Below are 17,099 nucleotides of genomic sequence, written 5' to 3' on the forward strand. Positions count from 1 at the left end.
TGTTTGTGTATATAACCAGGCACATAGCTGAGTGTATAATGTGAAGTTTGAATGTATTTTTCTTTATTTGTGTTGGTCTTGCTGTCTTTCAAAATTCTAGTACTATAAATAGGTGATATATTACGTAAAGTTTTGGATAACAAAAAAAATAGAAAAATTCTAAATTCCAACAAACCGATATGAAATTCTAAATTCCTTCACTAACAAGTTTTCTTAGGAAATATGAAATAGAGCCTTTCTATCCTTTTGTTTTTTGTTCTTCAAAAAGTCCCGTTGTGCGGACGGTGAGTTGGGACTTGTCGTCCAATGCACCAATACATTCTTCAATAACATTCCATAAGTCTTGAGATTCAAGACAGAACCTCATTAGATTGCTCCAATAATAGCACCTTTCACCATTGAATTTAGGAACAAGACAGTTGTTGGGTTCATGCATGAAAACAGGTCGTTAGTGAAGGAAAAATTAAACTTGAATATTGCCAAAACGATGAATAGGTTGCTGATATTTTTACTAAGCCTCTTGGTGGACCTATGTTCTCAAGGAATGTTGCTGCATTGGGAGTTCAAAGCAAATCTGGTTTAGGAGAGGCATTATTGGAGTAAATTAGATTCTTTAATGTGAAGTTTGAATGTATTTTCTTTGTTTGTGTTGGTCAAAGTGTCTCTTAGAATTTCTTGTTGTCCTTCAAATTTCTAGTACTATAAATAGGTGACGAATTGCAAAGCTTTGAATAACAAAAAAAAAACAGAAAAATTCTAAATTCCAACATTCAAAACTGGATGCAACTATGGTTTGCATCTCAAACTGGATGCAGATATCCATTTCTGGGAGTTATGTCAGCACAGTACTTTTTCCTACACAGCTTGTATGATGACCATACTAGAGATATTAATTACTTGTCCTTATAAATGTGAGCTGATGAATAGAGTAGTCAAAAAATTCTTAATTTACAACTCATGGTTCCATATAATAATGCTACAATTTGCTTTTGTGAGGCCAATCAATACATGTGAATTTCGATTCGGTCGTTTTCAAACCAGAACTTGGGCACTAACCATATGCATATAGTTGGAATGGAGTTCTTCATAGAACTTTATGTAATCTTATTGGCAGATCCTAACAAGACTTGGCTAAAGTAAAAACTCAAGGACGGGATGTACTACTAAGACTTACTTGGAGAGATCTCTATATCGAAACGCTGTTTGGAATCCCTCTGCCCGTAAGTCCAATATCACTGCTGGGGTAGAGCAGAGTGTAAGGCATCTTCACCGGCCCGAACCTGTTTTTCCATCTCCCATCATTGTTCATCTCCATTATTCTTTTCTCTATTTCTACCAGCCTGTTCCCAAACATCTCGAAAGCTTTGAGTGCACCAGCATCTGATGTCCATTCAGGAGATTCCCTCTGTCCAAGAAAAATCTCATCAGAAGAATGCCTGGACAGTATTTCTACCAGGGAAATCCCGAGCACACTTTGCAGCTGGGAAGTAATTGTCTTCAAGAAAGCTTTTTCAGGATTCGATTTCAGTTCTTCATACTCAGGAGTGCCGGGCTCTGGAATGAATCGTCGGCTTGTAGATGGACGGTTTGGCAGGTAGCCTCCATAAGGGTATTGTCCAAAATTAACTGCTGCATGAAGGGCAGATGCCACCCATATGACAATGGTGCAGGAGTCGATCAGTTCTTTCCGTGTCTTCATCTTTGGCCACCATGGTTCATTTGTCTTGTCTGCATGTCCTTTTTCTCGTAGCTCTTTCCACCAGGACTGAAGCTCAATGTCGTTCTCAACCATGTCATCAGTATTATAGTAAAGGTTGCAGTAGTCCTCAACCCACATTCTGATTGCTGTCCAGATCTCGAGTCCATCCACAGCATATGGATAGTCCTCAATTAGTAAACGAACGCCGTTTGGTGAGCTAGAGTCTTCAACTGCTACCCCTCTAGATAAGGTAGAAAGGTATCATTTCCAGTCAGTAAGATCTGAAGTTCAAACCTTTGAGGAAATTTTAGTGTTCTTTTTATTCAGTTCTAGGAAATTCATGTATTGTTAGATTAGTTCAAGAGTTTTAAATGGTATTAGTTTGCCTTTGTCTTGTGTTCTAATACAAATGTTGGTCAAATACTTGCAGGTCCTTAAAAATCATATAAACCTCTAGAGCTAGAGATGTAAATATGCACCTCTTAATAAGATCTGCAGGGAGTGCCTGATCGGGGAAAACCCAATCCTTGTAACTGGTAGCCGACATTTCCAGGGCGTATTTTCCTGGGAAAAGCGTCATTTCAAGAAAGCCTCCTGCATTTATGAGGGTCTGCCGAGCCAGTGCATTTATATTCATAGTATCTCGGAAGTGAGGCTGCAAAAGCTTATGAATTGGGTGAAGTACACTCAGCTGCCGGTGGGTGGCGATTATGAATGGTTCAATTGCTGCATGAGTACTTAACCTGCATCCAGAAGACACAAATAACTTAAAACCTTAGAAAGGAGCATGCTATGATTAAATTATTGTTTCTCTGCTTTGCAGATTTTACCAATGACATATGAGTTGATGATAGCCAGAATCACTTATGGCAACATAAGCCTTAGCCAACTGCCAAAGGGAACCTTCAAGTCCATCTTCTGCTGGGGTATATACAGAACTTACAGCTCCATGGTGGTCCCCATCTGGATGTGGCAAGCTTAGTTCGATTGCTAACGGCTTCAGAGTTCCATCTTTTTGCAAGAAAAGAATTGTTCTTGTTGCATAAGTCTTTGTTGCTGTAGTGTTTATCCTTCTCAGATACGGCATCAAGTTGTCGTGATGATCTAATATGAACAGCTTATTGTTCTGGATCGCCTATACGATTACCAAAGTTACTTGATTATCCTTGAAGGCTATATTTTTCACTCTACCTTAGAATACAAATTTATGGATGTTTTACCTCTAAAATGGTCAACCCGTCTAGGCTGTTTATTATGTGCTCTTCAGAGATTGTGCTGGATTGCTTTCCATACACCTCTGGATCTAGCTTGCTTTCTGGGGGAAATTCCTGTGAATAGAGAAGCATTAACAGCTGTGCTCCTGAAATGTTGATATTGTATCGCTGGATAACTAATTAGGACAGCAGCAAAAACCAAGGAAGTTACCAGAAAGTTCTTTCTTGCTTGCTTTTCTTTTTGTTTTTTTTTGTTTTTGTCCTTTTTTTCCCTATTCTAATCAGGGCTAAAAGTAATAGTTTCGCATCTGATTCCTGCTGAACCATGGGAAAACAGATATCGACAGCAGAAAGCTTTACTTACTTGAAGGCGACGTATAACAACAGGATTGATTCCAGCCAGCATTTCTCTAGCAAATTCTTCATCAGATCTCCAAGCAGTTTTATCCTCTGCTTCATGAAACAGACAAGAACTTAAAGGGACAAAAGAGCAAACTGGTCTATTCATTCTTCTAACACACATGTCAAAGTTTATGAATTCAACACAACATTTTTGCTAATATTACCTTTGATGACCTGTGGCAGTGGAAATTTGAATCCTTTTTCTCCATCTGATCGAAGTAACTCCTTTATCATTTCCAAGGGAATGCGTTCTCTGATTTTTTCCATCAAAGAATCATTAGATACCTTGATTCCACCATCATATAGTTTCAGCACATCCTCAAATGAATCGAACTCATCAGGAGTTTTGTCAAATAGGGCCTTAAATTCAGGGGCAAGGAACTGAAATATCGACTTTAGAGCATATGCTACAAAATCTGACATCTTTAGCTGACTAAACCGTTCATCCCTTGGAACATAGATGCTCAAGCTATTGTAAAGTGGTATTCTGCTTTCAACTTTAGGATCTGCCCAAAGAGTATCATTAAATATTAGTGATTTGGTACAGATCCTTAGATTTATCGAATTTTTCAATGTCAGAATCCTTAAAACTCTTACCTGATGAAGCCGGAGGTCGTCCAGTTCTTCCTCTGCGAGGGTATGGAAATTCAGGTGAACCTCCAAGGATGGGACGCACATGCTCTGGACCTTTATCTGGATCACCCAAGTCATTGTAGATATCATAGTCGTAGACCCTATCCCATTCCTCAAGTTTTCCGGTACCATTTCCTCGCAGATTCTCCAATTCTTCTTCTCTGTAACCACGTAGTGGTGCAGGCGTTTGACTGGGAAGATAAGCCTGTGACATAAAATCATTTTCTTATTCATGGATGCATTTCATCTACTGCTAAGCAATACTACACACAAAATATTCATCACTCAGAAACTTTCAACACTGGATCAAACCAAACTTCTAACTGGCACCACAGAGACAAGATATGAGAACTTTTGCTTGTATTAGGCAAGTGGAAGCTCTGAGAACTAGCTATATTATCCTTAAAGTTCTCTGTTTCCATGTAGCGAGTATAAGAAGAGGAATTTTGGACTAAGTTCTTTAATCTATGTTATTCATACAAAAAAGAATTTGTTACTTCTCTTGTTGGTTAACATACAAGCCATGACATCAGTGTACACACCATAGTATTTTCATTTCATTTTCTATCACGAAACCATACTTTTGCTGTCACAGCAATTAGAACACTCGTTATATTGTCTCTTTCCGAAACTACAACTAAGAAAGTGCATACCTGATTAGCAAAAAAGATGCGGTCTTTCTTGTAATATTCAGAAGGGTAAACCCAAGAATTGCATATGAAATGGACACGACCATGGCCCGGGACGTCTTCAAGAGTTAGAGTCTTAAGGTAGAATTCATTGTGATGAAAATTTGTTATCGTGAACGCCCCGGGAACGCCCATCTCTCGAGTCCACTCAAACGTGACATCGTATGCAGTATCCCCTGCTGTCAAAGGGCTGATCTTCGTAATCCAGTCTTCAAGGTATGCCTTCTTTCCCACTTTCCCTCTGTAACTTTCTGCTGGAAGACAAACTGAATTCATTAGTTCCAACTTTTATAGTTGAATTTATGAACATACTAAAGGCCAAAGCCAGCATTCTTGTCAACATTCTTTTAACATAGTTTCTGCTCATTTTGACTTCAAATTGTTCAGATTGCTGCTTTATGAAGACAAGATTAAAGTCAAGAATGGTTTAAGTAACTGGTAACATACAAGCAACTCATTAGGAACTTATTGACAAACACATAATATTAGACAAATAGGGAGCAATTTCTCTAGTCAAACTATAAAGTAATAGTTCAAAGAAATAACACAATTCCTTCTAAAAAGGAATTCGCCTGCAAAAACCACCCAAGAAACGCCTACCAATTGGCTCACTCTCTTTTTTCCCAGTAAAGCAACATCCTCCTTTGCAGGTCCCGAGACATCTGAGCCATCGGACCGTGTGCCCGTACCAATCCAATGGTCCAGATTCCCCGAGATGAGCTGATCACCAGACGAAATATAAACAAATAAACAAACAAAATCGAGCACACACACGCACACAACCACACACACACCAGAATCGTGATCAAGGGCAGCCGTGCTGCTGATGAGCTGCAGCGCCACCTTCCTCCCCCGGATTTCATCGACTCGATCGACCACCGACGCCGCAATATCATTCACTCCCAACACTTTCTTCTTCATCAGAACCACCACTCCCCTCATTTTGCTTCTTTCTCCATTACCACTCTCCTCGTGCCTCGATCTCTTGCTCGGGCTGCTACCATCCATGCTTTTCGGGGATCTGACTCAACTCCTACTACTTCGAAAGGAATTCAAGAGCTTTTCAAGTAGTGGGCATCAAAGCTTCGGAAGAAGTTTCAGTGAAGGAGAAGAGATGCCCGTCACTCACTTTCCACTCTTTTTTATGTAGTTTACTTGGTTGACTTGTATCATTTCAGGGAAAGCTCCTCTCGTAGACTGTGAAGCTCTACACTACTATATATACATACTCATGGAACACCATACATAGATATACCTTTTTCATATTCTTTTTTAGTATAAAATATAACTTGATCTGAATTTAATTTGTACTTACACAGTGAAAGATTTTCTACTCCACTTCTATCAATGCAAGCATGGTATGGCATTCCACATTTATATTACACTTTAATCAAATGGTACTTTTGTAACTCTTGGAAAAAGGGCAATGTTAATTATAAATGACAACGGAACAGGTTTGGAGCTGGCTTGCCAAGACCCTTTAGACTCAAGTCCTCAAGAAATTCTTGGATCCTAATTTTGACTCGTCCCAAACTTAGGACATGGTGGATTTAATGTGGCAAGTCTAATTTAAAATTTTTAAAATATTAAAAATATATTCTTTTAGTACCGTCATTTTAGTGGTAAATGCAATTTACCCCCTCCGAAATGTGAAATGAGCGAAAAAGTTTCATGTAATGAAATATAAAATAAAGTAAATTACTCCCTGTCAAGGGTTCAAATAAGGGCTTAATTTCTTTATTTTTCAAAACATGGGGGATAATTTATTTTTTTTTGCAGGGCCATTTTGAATATCAGAGGAGGATAAATTGATTTTTTTCCCATAATTTTATAACCATGAGATAATAATATTTTTGGGAGTTTAATTGTTTTATAAATTTATATGTCCGCAATTTAGTCTTTAAAATATTAGAACTTTTAAAATATGTGGTACTTATATATAAACTATTTTATATTATTATTTTAATTTACAAAAATAATATAAATATTATGTATTATATATAAATAAAAATAAAATATGCACATACTTTTTATGTATGTATAAACACACTTCATGCAATTATATATAAAAACATATAAAAAGATATTAAAACGATCGGGCTTTGTTCCAAACACCAAGACTCGTAACACATACGAGGACTCGAATATGGCTTCAAAACCTGCTCGTCGTATGTTGTTTGGAACCCGTTACGATCACTAGTGCTAATAACACAAGTGTGATACTAAAATGTGCTCAAAGATTCTTACTGTAATTTTACATAATACCGCCTTTAAAATCATTGTCTCTATCTTAAATAAAATAAAGAGAATGTTCAATCTCTTGTTTTACGCAATTTAAAGTTAAAATAAAATTAAAACTGTCAATAAAACTAATTTGGTGTCAATTAAAAGGTTTTGAGTTCAAGTCCCTCCGATGCTGGATATTGGTCAAGTTGTTAGTTTGCTATAATATCATTTATTGATTAATTATACATATTTGATATTTATAAGCGTATATTAATTGTTGATGATTAGAATTTATTATATTATTGTAATAAATTCACTAAAAGAAATGAGAGTGAGTAAGCATTTGCAGAAAGCAGTGAGAAGTAAAGAATCTAAAGGTGGAGTGTATGGGGAAAAAGTGGAGATTTTGTGTGTGAATTTGGCATCACTTTGAAAAACATCAAAAGCAGTTAGAATCATTCTCTAACTTGCACTCATTTTTCTTTTTTTAATCAAACAACCTAAAATAACTTGTTTTTAGTTAAAAGTTACAAAAGAAATGGTTAATTTTAGTATTTTACAAATAAGTTTGAGGTCATGAGCTCGAATTTCATCAGGTGTGTGGATATTTATCTCATTTTATGTTAGTTGATTGTAACTTATTCCATTATGCTTAGTTATATTGGTGGGTTTATCGAATATTGATGTGTTGCTCTGTTTATGAGATGTTGATGTAATTATATAATTATCACTTTAAAAAAATATGTATCCACAATTTTATTGAGGAAAATTAAAAAAAAAAGAACAATTATTTGAAATGAAGTTCGATTTTGGGCTTAATTGTATTTCACCTGTTATTTTTTTTAGGTAAGAGTGATGAATTATTATTAATTGAAATAAATTAATTACAAGTACAATCATTCATATCGACATCAATATCTGATAAAGATTATTGCAATAATCATATCCTGCTCAATAACATCTATTATTGTAGCAGACAATAACTCCTACTATGCAGTAAACCAACTCCTACTATACAGCACACAACATCCCATTCACCTGGTGGGGTTGGAACCCATGACCTCTAAGATCATGAGACCTCAGCTTCAACCCTTATTAAAATTAGTAATTTGTGGCACACTCTATGTGTGTGCAACTTCTATAAGTATTATGTAAAATAAAATATTTAAAATTTTATTATTTAATAAAGTATAAATAAAATAATAAATTAAAATTAAATTTATAAAAAAAATAGTAAAAAAAATAAAAAAAAAGAGAGTAATTGTTTAAAGATAATGGGGGAGGGGGAGGGGGAGTTAGATGGGTGGATGGGAAGTTATTAAATAAATTAATAAATTAAATTAAATATTAAAATTGACATACTAAAATTACTGAAACACCAATTCACCTCTCCAATCATATATAACGAGCATATGTGGGACACTCACATGAATGTATATAATTAATTTAAAATTTTTAAAAATATATTGATTAGATTAATAAAATATTAAAACATCTAAAAAATGAGAAATAATAAAAAAAAATGAGATGTAGAAGTTGAGAATTGGTGTAGTGGTAACTAGTCGTCGTGGCATAGTATTTTTGCGTATATATAATAAATAATCTTCATATTTTAAAATATTTTAAAAATAAGAATAAAACATATAAACCAATAAATCATATTTTAAAAAAATAAAAAAGACCAACTTAAGGTATTATGGGCCCAACAAAAAAATTGATGTAGTGATGTTAAAATGTTCGTAGAATCATTTTTATTAAAAAATAAAAAAATTACAATAAATTTTTAAAATTATCTAATCCGGAGCATAATTGTCATATATAAAATTTTTGCGACAGTGTCATTAATTGTTATTTATGAGTGTGAAATATCTTTTTTTTATATTAATATAAATAATAAAAATTTAAATAATACACACATATTAAATATGCTCCGGCTGCTAAGAATATTTATTACTTATTAGACTGGTTCATCCACATCTTCCAAGAAAACCAAATTTAAAATACAATAAAATAAAGAAACTTCTTATCATTTTATAATTCAAATTCTTTTTTTTTTAATAAAAAAAAGCCAAACGCAGTGCTATATGTGTGTGTGTGTGTATATATATATGTGCCTTTCGGGTTTGATGGGCGGTATTTATGGGCGTTTTGACATTTGATGTTCACACAGAAGGTGACAACACCATTGATGCTCATTCCTGACTTCACGTTCCCACTCAACTACCACTCTTGATAGGGACTTGAACGAGTTGGGTTTCAGATTGCGTTTACCAAATTTTGGGACTTAGTCAGTTAAGAAATTCTTCAATTCGTTTTAACAACAATTTAATCTAAAATGGATGTCAATTCATAAATTAGATGGAATAGAAGAAGAGTTAGTAGGGTTGTCCTAAGTAGAAATATGATGTGAGTCCTTTAGATTTTGACGAGGATATAAGGTAGATGTGGGTATTAGAGTGATCTTTTACTTTTTATTTGCCGTACATTGAAAGTTTATTGAACAAATAAACTCCTTATATTGACCTTAAGGTTCAAATGTAATTTGAAGTGTTATGGAGATTAGAGTGAATATGTGATGAGGGTAATTTATAAAGGACTAACATGTCCCTATTTTTTAAAGCAATTTACGACTTGTGGTAGGATCCGCGTGTGAAAAAGACCCGACCCGCCTGACCCGAATCCATAGAACCCGCCCACCTTGCTAGCCGTTGGATCACATGACGTCAGATCATCCAGATGATGCCATGTGGCACTTAACCATGCGGTACCTTACCACTATATATACTAGTATTTATAAATACGTTTTCTTGATCTCATTCGTTCTCTTTTGATCGCATTCGACCTCTCTTTTTCTAACTTAAGTATCGGAAGGCCTTAGCTAGGGGCTATCCGACAAGCCTAATGTTCGCTCTGTTCTCAGGATATACTCGTAGGGAGCTCGAGAAGGGATTCAGCGACCCGACCCAGGATACTAGGTCTAGCGACCCGATCCCAAAATTGTGCTACCTGGATGATTTGGCGCTGTCTGTGGGAAGTGAGAACAAGTAATTAGAAATGGAAGGGTCATCAAGAAGAGATCAACACGTTGAGGAAACTCGAGGAAGAGAAGAGGAGCAAATGGTACAATTATCGAGAGCGAATTTACAACAAATGATGGAGGAAGCAAGTAGGAAGGCCATAGTGAGTATGAAAGGAGAACAGTGAAGCCAGCTCAAGAGGGAGCAAGGAGACAATTATTCAAGGATGCCAAGGGACAGCAAGGGTGCGAAGTCTCAAGGCTACCTGAAAAAGGTTATGAGAGAACCATGTCAAATGAGTTAACGAGTAAGAGGACAGTTTCACGGCAACCAGGTATTTCTAGGGCAGATCTGATAATGTTAGTCGCCAGATAGAGAAATTGGGAAAGCAGATCGAAGAACTGAAGAAGCGAGGGGAGATCGTTTCGCAGAACAGGAATTCCCCGTTTACTAACAGGATTCATTTAGAAGTAGTGGACAACAGCTTCTGATTCCCTAATCTTCCCAAGTATGATGGGACCAAGGATCCAAGGGAGCATGTGGCAGCTTTTGATTTGGTTATGAATTTATATGGCCAGACATATCCGATTAAGGCCAAGTTATTCGTAACCACTTTGTAAGGTAAAGCGCAAGAATGGTTCACTAATTTAGGAAGTGAAACCATTGATTCTTATGAGCAGTTGGTTCATAAATTTTTTTTTATTTTGCGAGCAAGAGAAAAGCAAAGAGGTCGACTACATACCTCTTTACTATTCGATAGAGGGATGATGAAACGCTGAAAAGCTTTATAGGAAGATTTAATAATGAGATGTTGGAGGTGCAAGATTTGAGAATGGATATGATGGTAAGCACATTAATTCATGGGTTGAAGAAAGGACCGTTTGCATCAGCCTTGGCTCGCGATCCGCCTACAGGAACAGAACAGCTGATGGAATTGGCCCAACAGTACATAGACGAAGAGAAAATGAACGCCATGAAGGATAATGAGTGGACTCGAGATCCAGGTCGTGCCGAAGGGAGAACGATCCAAGGAAGGAAAGACCCAATCTCAAAAAGATCAGGAGAGAAGGGGGCCTTGTCAACCCCGACATCATAGGTATACTCCTCTGAACACGACTAGGGAAGGAGTCATGATGATGGTGGAAAAGGAAGGACTTCTCCAGTGGCCAGGTAAGATGCACGATACTCCTGCCAACAAAAATTCTAACAAGTATTGTAGGTTTCATAAAGATAAGGGCCACGATACAGAGGAATGCTTTCAACTTAGATATGAGATTGAAAGGTTTATAAGACAGGGCTACTTCAAGCATTTAATCGAAAAGAGAAATGAAACAGACAACCGAAGCAGGTTGAAAGTCGAGAAAGAAGTCGCAAGAATGATGCTGGAAAAAGCGGAGTTCGGGACAATGCACCCACGAAAGGGGTCATCCACACTATCTCAAGTGGCCCCACAGGTGGGGATTCTTCAAGGGCAAGAAAGAGATACGCAAGGGAGAGTAGATACCGATATGGTGAACAGGTGTTACATGTAGAGCCCCAGGAGGATATTATTTTTGGTGACAAGGATTTTGAGTTCGAGCGCCATGGGCCAGAACGACCCGATGGTCATTCGGATGGACATCGCCAATTACCAGGTGCATAAGGTATTAATTGATAGTGGTAGTTCTGTGGATATCATTTTTACTAACGTGCTCAGGAAGATGGAGCTGAGTGAACTAAAATTGAAACCTGTACAAACTCCCTTGGTCGGGTTCGGGGGAAGCGAGGTCGTGCCCGAAGGGTTGATTGATTTACCTGTGTCAATTGGAGAAGAGCCTCAAAGGAAGACTTGCATAGTGCGGTTTTTTGTTGTGGACAGCCCGTTCGCGTACAATGTTGTTTTCGGGCGACCCGGGCTTAACAAGTTTAGAACAGTGGTATCCACCTATCATTTGAAGATGAAATTCCCCATTAAGTATGGGGTCGGAAAGTGTGATGCGACCAACGTGCGGCACGACAATGCTACAATCTAGCTATAGAGCAAGTTGATGCTGAAAGAAAAGAAAAAAGGAAAGAGGAGCAGAGCCAGAGCGAGGAGGTAAAAAGGGAAAAAATGGAGAGGTTAGAACCTATAGAGGAGTACAAAGAAGTAGAACTCACTCTTGGTGACTTCCACAAAATGACCCGAATAGGGTCCCAAATGACAAAGGAGATGGATGCTGACTATAGATTTTTTGAGCAGGAACAAGGACATGTTCGCATGGAGCCCATCCGATTTCAAAGGAATCGACCCTAAAGTTATAGTGCATCACCTCAACATTGATCCTCAGATTAAGCCAGTGAAGCAGAAGAAAAAAATGTTTGGGGTGGAACGAAACAGGATCATTGAAGAGGAGGTGAATAAGTTGCTACAGGCTGGGTTCGTGAGGGAGATCCAGTACACGACCTGGCTCTCAAACGTGGTCATCGTCACAAAGGCTGCAAGAAAATGGCGCATGTGCACATATTTCACCGATCTCAACAAGGCATGCCCAAAGGATCCTTACCCATTACCTAGAATAGATTTACTGGTTGATTGAACGGCGGGTTCGCTCTATTTAGTATGATGGATGCCTACCAAAGCTACCATCAAATCTTCATGGCAAAGGAGGATGCAGAAAAAACAGCTTTTGTAACGGAGAAGGGAGTCTATTGTTATAACGTTATGCCATTTGGTCTGAAGAACGCTGGAGTGACGTATCAAAGGTTAGTCAACAAAATGTTTAAGGACCAAATTGGGAACATAATGGAGGTTTATCTTGATGACATGTTGGTGAAAAGTAAGAAGGAAAGCGATCACCTAGCACAACTAGATGTAACTTTTAATATTATGCGATCCTACGGAATGAAGTTAAATCCAGCCCAGTGCACCTTTGGAGTCAGGGGTGGCAAGTTTCTTGGTTATATGGTCAGTGAGGGGGGGGGGTTTGAGGCAAACCCAGAAAAAAAAACAAGCGATCATGTAGCTGGGGTCGCCGAGATCAATTAAAGATGTCCAGAAGCTGACGGGAAAGGTCGCGTCGTTGAACCGGTTCATTGCCAGGTCAGCGGATCGTAACTGACCTTTCTTTAAAGTTTTGCGTAAAGTTAAAGATTTTGAATGGACTGAAGAATGTGAAAAAGCTCTTCAGGAGCTTAAAACATACTTAGTGACCCCTCCCCTTCTTATTATTCCCTTGGTAGGGAAAAATTGTGTGTTTATCTGGCAGTGTCAGATGAAGCAATGAGCTCGATTTTGGTTTGAGAGGAAGAAGGAAAACAATGCCCAACATATTATATGAGCAAGATGCTACAAGGGGTCGAAAAGAAATACATCCAGATCGAGAAGTTGGCCTTAGCCTTGGTGACGACGGCCAGAAAATTGCGACCATATTTTCAATCCACCGGATTGTAATATTGACTAACCATCCACTGAAGCAGGTCATGTTGAAACTAGAAATTTCAAGTAGGATGGTCAAATGGGCAGCAGAATTTGGAGAATTTGACATCGAGTTTCAAATAAGAAACGCCATAAGATCACAAGTATTCGTTGATTTCTTTGTCGAGTTTGTTGGGGAACCACAAAAAGAGGAAAAAAGGTAGCTATTACATGTGGATGGATTGTCAAATTCTAAATATGGAGGTGCAGGAATATTTTTACAAGGACCTGATGGTGTTGAGATCGAGATCGAGATCGCAGTAAGGTTATCCTTTCCTGCAACCAATAATGAAGCAGAGCACGAGGCGCTTATTCAAGACCTTCAGACAACATTTGATGGGGGAGTAAAACAGTTAGATGTTTATACAGATTCGCAGCTGGTGGCGGCGCAAGTACAGGGATCTTATGAGACACGTGAGTGGACTATGACACAGTACTTGGCTAAGGTGAAAAAGTTAATGGAAAAATTTGATAGATGCGCAGTCCACTAGATCCCGAGAGACGAGAATGCGAGGGCAGATTCTCTATCTAAGTTTTGATCCATGGTGGAAGGAATAAAAGAAAGAAAGATCATTGTAATGATTAAAGAGGTTTTAGTGATTGACGAAAAAACCATTGACATAGTAGAAGCAGCGAACTCATGGAAAATTCCCTTTATTCAATACCTGAAAGAAGAAAAACTTCCTAGCGACCCGATTGCAGCTAGGAGGTTACAGTTTAAAGCGAATCGCTTCACGATGTTGGGAGAGGAGTTGTATAAGAGAACTTCAGAGGGAATATTATTGAAGTGTTTGGATGATGAAAGAGCGGAGTATGTGATGAGAGAGGTACATGAAGGGAGTTGTGGAAATCATTTTGGGGGGAGATCGCTTGCTCAAAAAATTTTGAGTTAAGGGTATTTTTGGTCTACAATGGTCGAGGACACGAAGAAATTTGTGAAGAAATGTGAAAGCTATCAAAAGTTTGCAGGTTCGTTGCATTCTCCAGCGACCCCTCTGGAATCCCTCAAGGTCGCATGTCCATTCGATCAGTGGAGAATTAATATTGTTGGCCCATTCCCTCAAGCTATAGCTCAAAAGAAGTTTCTGATTGTGGCAGTGGAGTATTTTTCCAAGTGGGTGGAAGTGGAAGCTTTGTCGAAGATCTCTAAAAAAGAGATAATCAATTTCATTTGTAAAAATATCATTTGCAAGTTTGGGATCCCGAGGATATTGGTGTAGGATAATGGAATACAATTCCAAGGCAAGAAGATCATGGCCTGGTGTAAGGAGCTTAAGATCCAACAGAACTTCACAGCAGTAGGAAATCCTTAAGCTAACGAGCAGGTCGAGGTCACGAACAGAATCCTATTGCAACATTTGAAGACAAGGCGTGAAGGAGCAAAGGGGTCGTAGGTCAAGGAGCTGCTTGGAGTACTGTGGGCCTACATAACTACACTAAGGATGGCTACTAGGGAGACTCCTTTCTGCTTAGTATATGGGAAGCGAGGTGATCATACCAGCAGAGCTCGGAGAAGAAACAGCGCGAGTCAGTCAATATGATCAACAAGAAAATGCACAAGGGAGATCTTTCGGCCTTAGTGTGATCGAAGAAGTGAGAGATCGTGCCCACACCAAGACTCTGCGGTACAAAAGTAAGATGACCAAGAGTTATAATCTAAGGGTGAAACCAAGAAATTTCCAGGTGGGGGGTCTCGTTTTGAAAAAAGTGGAGGTGTTAAAGCATGTAGGGAAACTCGATCCTACATGGAAAGGTCCCTATAAGATCGTGGAGGTGAAGAAAAAGGGAACATACGCCTTGCAAGACATATACGGCAATGACTTACCTAGGCCTTGGAATGTGCACAACTTAAAGAAGTTCTATGCTTAAATGTAACATAGCGACCTGAAAAAGGTCAACGCATCTTTTGTTGTACAGGACCCACAAAGGTCTAGCTTGAAAAAGGCACATTTTGTAATTGTCTGAAAAATATGTTGAATATATAAACTTGAAAAAGGTTTAACCTGGAAAAGGTTATTCTCATGCGACCTAAAAAAGATTGCAGATGGTTTTCTAACCTGAAAAAGGTTCAAGTTCATGCGATCTGAAAAGGATTGTAGTTGGATTTCTAACCTGATAAAGGTTCAGATTATGGGACCTGAAAAAGATTGCAGATGGTTTTCTAACCTGAAAAAGGTTCAAGCACATGCAATCTGAAAAAGACTGCTAATGGATTTCTAACCTGGAAAAGGTTCAAGTTCATGCGATCTGAAAAAGATTGCAGTTGGATTTCTAACCTGAAAAAGGTTCAAGTTCGTGCGATCTGAAAAAGATTGCAATTGGATTTCTAACCTAAGAAAGGTTCAAATTATGCGATCTGAAAAAGGTTGCAGTTGGATTTTTAACCTAAGGTTCAGGTTCATGTGATAATTTCAATGTGATCGATCCATAAAAGGTCAATTAGTATTTAAATATTGACTAAGAAGACTATCCATGTATGAATAAAAATACATGTACAAAAAGGTATTTGCTTGATGAAGTCAGATCATTCAGCACATATACAAAATACGATTGTTCATTCAAGATGGTTGCTAGCCTTCTCATCTTTGAAATTTATAAAATGTGAGGTCAAAAGATGCAAAAACAACAAAGGGCTAATAAATTAGGGGCGATCAGGTTGTCTTTGGCCCATTTCTTGTAGCACCCCCTCCCCACTACATCCAATTATTACTATTTCATCCTTTCTCTAATTAGAACTCATTCTATAAGTAATTCTCTTTCAACTCGTAAAATAAATTCTAATTTATTAATAATATATATATACCAAAAAGGTAATAGATACCTCCGAAAGTTTATATTCATCTTCACTAGATGTTCTCATGTACATAACTTCAAGGAAAATCATACCACAACTTAAAACACAAATCCCGATAAAAGACCAGAATATTTAACAACCCAACAATCAAAAACTCTGGCTTCAGATGTCACGGCTGACCCACCTAATAAAGACGACGGCACCGCTCAAAGTCCAATGTGGCTAATTAGTGTGACCTATTTCCTGAAAAGTACGTGGCAAGGAATGAGCTGCCTACTCAATAAGTATAGCTGACCAGTCTATATATATACACAAACAAAGATTCACGTACATGCAGTCACACCGACAACAGTCATTCGTCATACAACAACATCAGATATAAGCAACAATACATACTCATAGCTGTAAATCAATCCACGACATAATATTCATTCGTTATCATTCATTTGGCCCATTTCTTGTAGCACCCCCTCCCCACTACATCCAATTATTACTATTTCATCCTTTCTCTAATTAGAACTCATTCTATAAGTAATTCTCTTTCAACTCGTAAAATAAATTCTAATTTATTAATAATATATATATACCAAAAAGGTAATAGATACCTCCGAAAGTGTATATTCACCTTCACTAGATGTTCTCATGTACATAACCTCAAGAAAAATCATACCACAACTTAAAACACAAATCCCGATAAAAGACCAGAATATTTAACAACCCAACAATCAAAAACTCTGGCTTCAGATATTACGGCTGACCCACCTAATAAAGACGACGGCACCGCTCAAAGTCCAATGTGGCTAATTAGTGTGACCTATTTCCTGAAAAGTACGTGGCAAGGAATGAGCTGCCTACTCAATAAGTATAGCTGACCAGTCTATATATATACACAAACAAAGATTCACGTACATGCAGTCACACCGACAACAGTCATTCGTCATACAGCAACATCAGATATAAGCAACAATACATACTCATAGCTGTAAATC

General features: G+C 37.8%; 3 protein-coding genes across 6 annotated transcripts; 2 read left to right on the top strand and 1 right to left on the bottom strand.

The window, feature by feature from the left end:
• Positions 1-924: 924 nt before the first annotated feature.
• On the bottom strand, positions 925-5,836 carry LOC105172350 (putative linoleate 9S-lipoxygenase 5). Of its 4 annotated transcripts, none has more exons than XM_011093736.3 (10): positions 5,432-5,836; positions 5,238-5,357; positions 4,602-4,888; positions 3,913-4,153; positions 3,480-3,821; positions 3,278-3,363; positions 2,920-3,027; positions 2,530-2,834; positions 2,179-2,442; positions 925-1,940 (listed from the first exon to the last, which is right to left on the bottom strand). In XM_011093736.3, exons 1-10 carry the CDS (start codon positions 5,643-5,645, stop codon positions 1,187-1,189), a joined length of 2,721 nt encoding a protein of 906 aa, XP_011092038.1. In that variant the 5' UTR covers positions 5,646-5,836; the 3' UTR covers positions 925-1,186. The 4 variants fall into 4 exon arrangements, with proteins under 4 accessions (XP_011092038.1, XP_011092037.1, XP_011092040.1 ...); XM_011093735.3 differs by having other exon boundaries at positions 4,602-4,891; XM_011093738.3 differs by lacking the exon at positions 5,238-5,357 and having other exon boundaries at positions 5,432-5,835.
• A 5,627-nt stretch (positions 5,837-11,463) lies between these two features.
• LOC105172781 (uncharacterized) lies at positions 11,464-12,438 on the top strand. Its single transcript, XM_011094358.1, has 2 exons — positions 11,464-11,849; positions 12,102-12,438. The coding sequence occupies exons 1-2, from the start codon at positions 11,464-11,466 to the stop codon at positions 12,436-12,438; spliced, it is 723 nt and encodes a 240-aa protein (XP_011092660.1).
• A 2,354-nt stretch (positions 12,439-14,792) lies between these two features.
• Positions 14,793-15,185, top strand: LOC148785207 (uncharacterized). The gene has a single exon (XM_088885920.1). It carries the CDS (start codon positions 14,793-14,795, stop codon positions 15,183-15,185), a length of 393 nt encoding a protein of 130 aa, XP_088742046.1.
• Positions 15,186-17,099: the final 1,914 nt, after the last annotated feature.

This window comes from Sesamum indicum, linkage group LG10 (assembly GCF_026168435.1).
Source record: "Sesamum indicum cultivar Baizhima isolate 11 linkage group LG10, ASM2616843v1, whole genome shotgun sequence".
Taxonomy (NCBI): Eukaryota; Viridiplantae; Streptophyta; class Magnoliopsida; order Lamiales; family Pedaliaceae; genus Sesamum; species Sesamum indicum.

Coding starts and splice junctions, on each gene's coding strand:
- LOC105172350 (XM_011093735.3), bottom strand. CDS start 5,645: ATGGATGGTAGCAGCCCGAGCAAGAGATCGAGGCACGAGGAGAGTGGT. Junction 5,358..5,431: donor TGCCCTTGATCACGATTCTG/GTGTGTGTGTGG, acceptor TCTGGTGATCAG/CTCATCTCGGGGAATCTGGA. Junction 2,835..2,919: donor ACGGGTTGACCATTTTAGAG/GTAAAACATCCA, acceptor GTAATCGTATAG/GCGATCCAGAACAATAAGCT.
- LOC105172781 (XM_011094358.1), top strand. CDS start 11,464: ATGGGCCAGAACGACCCGATGGTCATTCGGATGGACATCGCCAATTAC. Junction 11,850..12,101: donor ATTAAGTATGGGGTCGGAAA/GTGTGATGCGAC, acceptor TTTTTTGAGCAG/GAACAAGGACATGTTCGCAT.
- LOC148785207 (XM_088885920.1), top strand. CDS start 14,793: ATGGGAAGCGAGGTGATCATACCAGCAGAGCTCGGAGAAGAAACAGCG.